Consider the following 8,095-nt stretch of genomic DNA (forward strand, 5'->3'; position numbering starts at 1 on the left):
TAAAGTTCATGTCGTTTAACAGTTGGATGTAAGCTATAGCTTCAGAGATAGTGGTAACTAACCACAAAATGAGATCGCAAAGAGGAAAATAACTGCAGCTCAACTGTCTACTCGGTTGAGAGAACAACAGCAACAACAATAAAAGCAACTTCAACTACAACATGAACAACAACAGTATATTGCTTAACACAGTTGTCAGAACTTTCAGAGAATAATTTTTTGTGCATAAAAGCAAAGTAAATGCATTGTTCATAGTTAAAAATACAGTTAAGTTATAACAATTTATTTCAATATCCGATATTTTCTGCAAAATCGAGTTATAAGAGTTATTCAGAGAGAAAATAAATCATGTTTCCAAGAGGTTAATGAAGATGGTGTCGTGTTATCAGGTTCCAAATTTTAATTAGCAGAATTAATTTCTGACTTCTCTTCGGTAAAATATCGTTTCGATTTCAAGCCAATTACAGCTGCCACAAATTTTAATAAAAAGGCCAAGCTGCTTAGTCCACATTGTAATAGAAAAAAACGATAACGAAATGTGTCCATATCATATTCCTTACAAGCACCCTTCTGTTCGCAGGCAAGTTTAGACCATGTTTTACACGAGGAGTCAACAACATAGCCAAATGCTGGTGGTGCCGGAAGCCAACCTAGAAATAGAAGGAAATAATTTTGTGATAGATATTTAAACTTGATTCAACCACCGTCCCTTTTTCGAGGTCGCTCTAAACCAGTGATTCCCACAGTGGGTGGTACTTCCCCCTCAGTGGCTGGTGGAAAGATCCCGGAGGGCTTTGAAGAAGAGTGGGGGTGATAATGAGGTGACCAAAAGGGGGCTGATGTATGCAAAAAAGTCAGCAAGTAAAGGGTTAATTAGGTTAAGTTTTATTCGTAAAATACAGTTGTTTTGAATTTGTTGTAGAAAGTAGTCTATGTTTGTGGTGATGAGTGGTGGGGGTGCTAGAAATGTGGCCCTGGTGTCAAGGAGGCAGAAGCTTGAAAACGTTTGGGCACCACTGGCCTAATCTATGATTTGGAAGGACCATGGTTCAGAATTAGCTTCTCAGTTACATACTTTCCTGTTTGATTTTGAGTGGTGACACCTTGGGAAAGTGTCTTTTGTTATATCTTCGACTCGATCAAAATCTAGCGAATAAAATTTTAGTAGAAACAAGCTACGAGGACCTTAGGTGAAACGTCTACACGGACCTACGAGAAACGTCTACACGGAACTTGGGTGGCTTTAGTGTTCACTCACAACACAACGGTAGGTCCAGAGTCATAGTAGAAAAGACTTGCTCAAGGTGCTGTGCAGTGGGACTGAACCCGAAATCACGTGGTTGCATAATGAGCATCTTAACCACAGAGACATACCTGCGCCTACATTGGTACAATCTTTATTATTACACACTGAAAGTTTATTGAATCAACTGCCTTCACATTGCAAAGGTTGCGGAAAGATAGTAGGAATAGTTTTGATGATGTAATGAAAGAGATTAGAGTAAGAACTAAAACATACCGATGATCGAAGATATAAAAGAAAAGAACGAAATAGCCATGGTTTTGTCTGATTCCTTGACGCTCCTGTAAATAAATTTATATATGGTAACGTTACACTGCATTTTCGAAATATGACTGACACGTAAAAATCTTTCTCTGAACACGCGCGCGCAAACATACGTACATACATACATACATACTTACACACATATGGACCATTGGTAAGGAGTTTGAAAATCCAGCACCCAAGATACACTTTCAGCTTCATACCTGTCATTAGTGACACAACAGGATACATACCGACCCATATGGCTGAACCTGGGATCTTGGGGGGAGAGATTGCAAATCCTTAATTCAGATGCTACGAATGATCATAATATCTAGAACTACAAAAATTTGCAAGTCCTTAAGATTTAAAGGATGATAGTTAAACGAGCTACTTTCCTTCTCAGTCTTGCTACCAAAGTAGGTGGCCGGCCAAAATTTGCTCTAAAATTAAAAACAGAAAAAACATACATACATATAGGCGTAGGAGTGGCTGTGTGGTAAGTAGCTTGCTTACCAACCACATGGTCCCGGGTTCAGTCCCACTGCGTGGCATCTTGGGCAAGTGTCTTCGACTATAGCCTCGGGCCGACCAAAACCTTGTGAGTGGATTTGGTAGACAGAAACTGAAAGAAGCCTGTCGTATATATGTATATATATATATGTATGTGTGTATGTGTTTGTATGTTTGTATTTGTCCCCCCAACATCGCTTGACAGCCGATGCTGGTGTGTTTATGTCCCCGTAACTTAGCGGTTCGACAAAAGAGACCGATAGAATAAGTACTAGGCTTCCAAAGAATAAGTCCTGGGGTCGATTTGCTCGACTAAAGGCGGTGCTCCAGCATGGCCACAGTCAAAATACTGAAACAAGTAAAACAGTAAAACAGTAACAGTATACATACATACATACATACATACATACAGACATACATACATACATAGGGGAGACAAGGAAAGGTATTTGCCGTCATAGAGGTCACAGAGGTCAGCTGTCCTGATGTGAATATCTTTTTGATTTTCAAAGAGAAAAAATACAACTACGGACAACTGTTTCAAAACCTCCAGTTTCTATATCCAGATTACAAATTTACTTTTATACCAATAACAGTTGGTGCACTTGGTTTTGTGGGTAAATGCCTAACTGACAGTCTGGATAATCTTGGATTTTCAGAAAAAGAAGTCAGCTAATTCTCACATAACAAATATAATCTGTACGGGAAACAGTAAAAATATGCAAGACTTTTCTCAAGTTTCAAATGTCACATTGTTATTCGTTATCTACGTTCCAATGATGAAACTTTGTATTTTGTTAGAAATTAGCTCATTCCTCAAAGAAACAATTTAAATAATTATAATAAGAGGAGAAATATACATACATACATAATACATACATACATACATACATACATACATACATACATACATACATAATTGAAAATTACCCAAATATCACAAGTGGAATTTGTGGCAAGAAGAATACAAACAAAAACATTCGGTGGAGTCAGACAGAGCGTAGAAACGTAACGTGAAAAAACAACAAACAAAGAAGTGCACAATGGGAGTTCTGTGTTCAGGTAACAAAAATGTTTGTTTAATTATTGCTACAGGAATATTGTATGTCATTATTATATCTAAACTATAGAAGTGATTTAATACCATTAATATTAGAGTAAAGAATTAAGGTAGCGAGCAAGTAGAATCGTTAGCACGTAGGGTAAAGTGCTTAGCAGCATTTCGTTCGTGTTTACGCTGTGAGTTCAAGTTCCGCCCGGATCGACTTTGCCTTCCATCTCTTTCGGGGTCGATAAAATACGTAGCAGATCAACACTGGGATCGATGTAATCGACTTACCCTGCTCCCATTGTAGCAGAGAATTTTTAGGTGAATGTAGCCAAATCAGATTTTGTTTTATTTACCACAGACCAACCATGATCGAAAGAAACCTATGATCAAAGACACTCCAGTCATGCCCATCCTACCTTTTATTTAGACTATATGCCCCTTTCCTATTTCAAATGTGTGAATTGATAGAATTTTTGGTTGCATTTCTAAATGAAGGAGCGAACAGGCATAGGTTTCTTTATGCTCCATATCAGTTATTTCTTTTTAGTCGTGAACTGTCAGAATATGATGAAACTTCCATTACATAGATGATTGTAACAAAGTAAGTGACTATGATACTGAATACCTTGGTTTTAACATTAAAAAACACGAGAGTGCCTCTATGCCAGGGGTCAGGGAACATTTTTAATCAATTACCCCAAAATATATTTATTTACGCCGGCTTTACCCCCTTGATTTGAAAGGGAAGAAAATCATAAATTCTTTGAATTCAAACGGTTTATTGAATCTATTTTATTGAATCTATTTATATGAATCTATTTACACATCCATTTCATTGAACAGATGCAGTGTTGCCAGAAGAAAAATTTCTGTCGTAACAAGGAATACGTTTTTTATATCATTTTGCTTATGTCTAATGAGACCTTATTACTCCCAAGAATTTCATTTTTACCCCCACTGGAGGTAATTTACTCCGGTCCGCCGAGTCTCGTTCTACACTGTTACCCAACAAACTAGAAAATGTTAAAAGACGGGATACATACGACAGGAACGTCTGTGAAAATCGCTCTGCTTTATCCACAACAAAGAAGTATTGTTTATAATTTATTATTTGAATTTATCGTAATATAATATTACCGTACAACAACAATGGTATTTGAGGCTAAACTTATAGTTGAAGAAATTGCGACTATTGACAGGATCACTGGAACCAGGAAGTCTTTTTCACATTTAACTGGGCACAAACCACTTTTAGCTGTCCTGTTACCCCCAACACATGCGCAGTCGGAAAATGTCTGCAATAAGAAATAATACATACATATATATATATATATCTAAGCTTTTGAAGTATAGAGATAGAGGCGGTCAGAGAAGACAGTGAAATAAATAGAATAACCAAAGAATATATGGAAATGCGGATGTTTCTATCAATGTGAATGTGGTTCTGTGGTTAAGTAGCTTGCTTTGCAACCACATGATTTTGATTTCAATCCCACTGCACTGCACCTTCTACCATAGAATCAGGCCAACCCATACTTTGTGAGTGAATTTGATTGACGGAAACTCTAGAAGCCGCTCGTACATATAGTGTGTGTGTGTGCGTGTGTGCGTATAAGTAAAGTTAATCGTCACATCAAAAAGGCAGTTTAACCCCAGGTAGATCTTCCACCAGCTGATTGTCGGTGCGGTGCGGCGCTGCACCCTATATATTACTAGCAGGGAGAGCGAACCCCTACCATCCTCCAGCAGACTTCAGGGTTGCGAGATTGACTCAGTTTCGAGCTAGTTGGCTCATCCTCAGTCGCGCGCACCTGGTCGCCCGAGCGATAGCCAGGGTCCACATTCGAGTTACCTCTATTTCCAGATCTTTCTATTTTGAACGTTTCTCCATTTCTTTTAGAGAAACATCGTCATCTGTTGGTATTGATAGATCGATATTATCATTATTATTATTATCGCAATTCTTAAGGCCGTGACCTTATAAAACTGCTAGCACGCCGGGAAAATTTCTTAAAGGCATTTCGTCCGTTCTAAGCTCAAATTCCGCCGAGGAAGATTTTGCCTTTCACCGTTTCAGAGTCGATAAAATAAATATTAGTTGAGCACAGATGTCGACAAGATTGACTGATTCCTCCCCATAATTTGCGGGCCTTATGCCAAAACTTGTATCAAATACTGAAATCTTTGTTTCAAGACCTACTTACCAGTGTCTTGATGTTCTTCACGCGACAACCAGCATAGCAAGGAGATCTAAACATTTGACCATCTTCGCCACATACAGGTTCGTATTGATCTTCTGAACACTCGCAGTCCAAACAATAAGCATTCGGATCGATCGATGTATTATCAAAGCCGTTTGTTAGGTTTAACGATGTCGACCTGTTCACAGAGAAAGCAAACACATTATATAGAGAATACATACATGCATACATACATAACATGTGTATACCCGATGATGGCCAAAACTTCGACGTCACTGTCTATACTATTCCTTAATGAGAATAATAAAGTAATACTCTGCGAAAGTATGGAATCACCCTACATAATGTAAAATTGTTTTATTATACTTCAACATATAAATAAACATCAATATATATTTGGGGAGTGGGGGTGTATGTATGTATGTATGTATGTATGTATGTATGTATGTGTGTATGTATGTATGTATGTATATTCCCGGAATTCAACTTCAGCTGAAAAGTTGTGTATTTTAATAACTAACCATTGATTAGATTGAAAATATTATTACTTCCTTTGCATAAAATATTAACCAAGCACAACAGAACATGCGCGCTTCTTGGACTTCGTAATAGACTTCTTCCGTAGAAATGTTTCAGTCTTGAATTCTGTAATTACATGCTCAGCCCGGTTTTGCTTTGAAAAATGTTGGCATTTGGGATCCAGTTGATCTGGTCAATGGAACAGCCTGCTCGTGAAATTAATGTGCAAGTGACACAGCACTCCATAAACACGTGTACTCCTTAATGTAGTTTTTAGGGAGATTCAGCGTGACACAGAGTGTGACAATTCTGGCCCTTTGAAATACAGATACTACTCACTTTTGACAGCTGAGTTGAAATATAATGTCCTGAGTGAAATATAATGTCCTGCTCAAGGACACAGCGTACTGTCAGGTATTGAACTCACGACCTCACGATCGTGAGCAAAATAACCTAGCTAATAAGCCATGTACCTTCACTTTTCAAACATGAACTTGCTGGAAATCAAACTGAACATCAATCGTATCGAGCAGGCCAAGATATCCCTAAATCCCAGTCGAAGAGAGTTCGTTAATGAATATAAGCACGGCCTAATCTAAGACTATTGAAAAAAGAATCAACGATCAAACGAATCCTATTGGGATAACCGCAGAATTAAAACAAAATCCCACCAACATGTAGAATTCTGGCATCCACAGGAAAGCTCCAAGAGAATGATGAACATTAATATTAAGATAACGTAAGGCGTCGAGCTGGCAGAATCGTTAGCACGCCGGGCAATATGCTTAGGAGCATTTCGTCCCTCTTAAAGTTCAAATTCCACCGAGGTCGACTTTACATTTCATCCTTTTGGGTTCAATAAAATAAGTACCTATTGAGCGCTGGGGCCGATGTAATCAACTAATTGTTGGCCGTCTACCAAAAATTTCAAACCAAATACTTAACAGCATTTCTTCCGATTCTTTGCGTTGTGAGTTCAAATTCTGCTGAGATCGACTTTACCTTCCATCCTTTTAGTGTCGATAAAATAAGTGCTGATTGAGCACTGGGATCGATGTAATCGACGTACCCCCCCACCCAAAAAAACTGCTGGCCGTCTGCCAAAAATTTGAAACCAAATACTTAACGGTATTTCTTCCGATTCTTTAAGCAACTCTCCACCCGAAACCAACACCATTACTACCATTAACAACAAATAACAACGTACCTTTTTAATAATGTATTAGATCTTGTTTCTAAATCCGGACAAAAATCAATAAGACAGAACCAGTATAAGCACAATCGGAAAAAAAGTGCGAAAACTGAGAATTTCAGGCAGGCTTTTGGCCCCATTTTGAAGAAGCTGGTGATGGTTCCTCCAAACAGGAATCCAACAGATGCCATCACTATGAGTGTACTACCTTGAAGGAGAAAAAGAGGGAACAGCTATGATATTGATTTTTAAAAAAAATATATTATGACCGTTAGATGAAATAATGATTTCAAAATTCGCGGAAGGGGTTAAGTCGATTACATCGACCCCAGGGCTTAACTGGTACTTATTTTATCGACCCTGAAAGGATGAAAGGTAAAGTCGACCTCGACAGAATTTGAACACAGACTTTAAAGACGGGTGAAATGCCGCTAAGCATATTGCCCAGCGTGCCAACGATTCTGCCAGCTTGCTATTTTCGTTAGTGAAAATAATGATGGGCTTTATGAGTGTAAATATTATTGTTTGGTTTAATAGTTGTGTTGGAGCTTAAATGAAACCGACAAATATCATCAACGACGGCAGTGCTTGAATATATTCTTAAGTCCACTATTTCGTCAATCGCAGCAGCTTCCAAGTTTCACCACTAATTCAGTTCTCAACTAAATTGCAAATTGTTAACAGTTTTAAAGAGGACACTTCCTCAACTACACTTTGGCATAAATAGTTTGAGATTTGGTTCGGTAGAAAAAAAGTTACATCAAAATATGAAGACCTAAAGGAGGGTTGCAAGGCAGATGTTCATTTTCAATTAACATAAATTTTTTATTTTGAAATAAAAGTATACTTTTCTTAGGCTTAACTGATAGAAAAATGCATGAGAAATTCAGAATAGTTAGTCGCATTCAACAAAAATTAGTAGAAAAATGTTATGAGGTAAAATGTCATGAAATGTAAAATAAGGAAGGAAGTAAGGGATTAACGCTCCAAGCAAAGAAATAGTTATATTTAAATTAATCCGTTGTTTGTTATAATTGTTCTTGTTCTTCACTTCTCATTCTCTCTCTCTCTCT

At 37.8% G+C, this 8,095-nt stretch overlaps 1 protein-coding gene across 2 annotated transcripts in view; it reads right to left on the reverse strand.

Moving 5' to 3' along the window:
- Nucleotides 1-267: 267 nt before the first annotated feature.
- LOC106873616 (solute carrier organic anion transporter family member 2A1) overlaps nt 268-8,095 on the reverse strand; it is a 19,353-nt gene continuing 11,525 nt past the window's right edge. For both annotated transcript variants that reach the window (XM_052967460.1, XM_014921062.2), the window contains exons 7-11: nt 7,038-7,230; nt 5,315-5,489; nt 4,248-4,405; nt 1,520-1,584; nt 268-650 (exon numbers count right to left, since the gene is read on the reverse strand). In XM_052967460.1, the coding sequence (XP_052823420.1) occupies nt 400-650; nt 1,520-1,584; nt 4,248-4,405; nt 5,315-5,489; nt 7,038-7,230 (842 nt within the window). In that variant the 3' untranslated portion in view covers nt 268-399. The remainder of the gene's footprint in view (nt 651-1,519; nt 1,585-4,247; nt 4,406-5,314; nt 5,490-7,037; nt 7,231-8,095) is intronic.

The sequence above is a fragment of the Octopus bimaculoides genome, chromosome 4 (assembly GCF_001194135.2).
Source record: "Octopus bimaculoides isolate UCB-OBI-ISO-001 chromosome 4, ASM119413v2, whole genome shotgun sequence".
Lineage (NCBI taxonomy): Eukaryota > Metazoa > Mollusca > Cephalopoda > Octopoda > Octopodidae > Octopus > Octopus bimaculoides.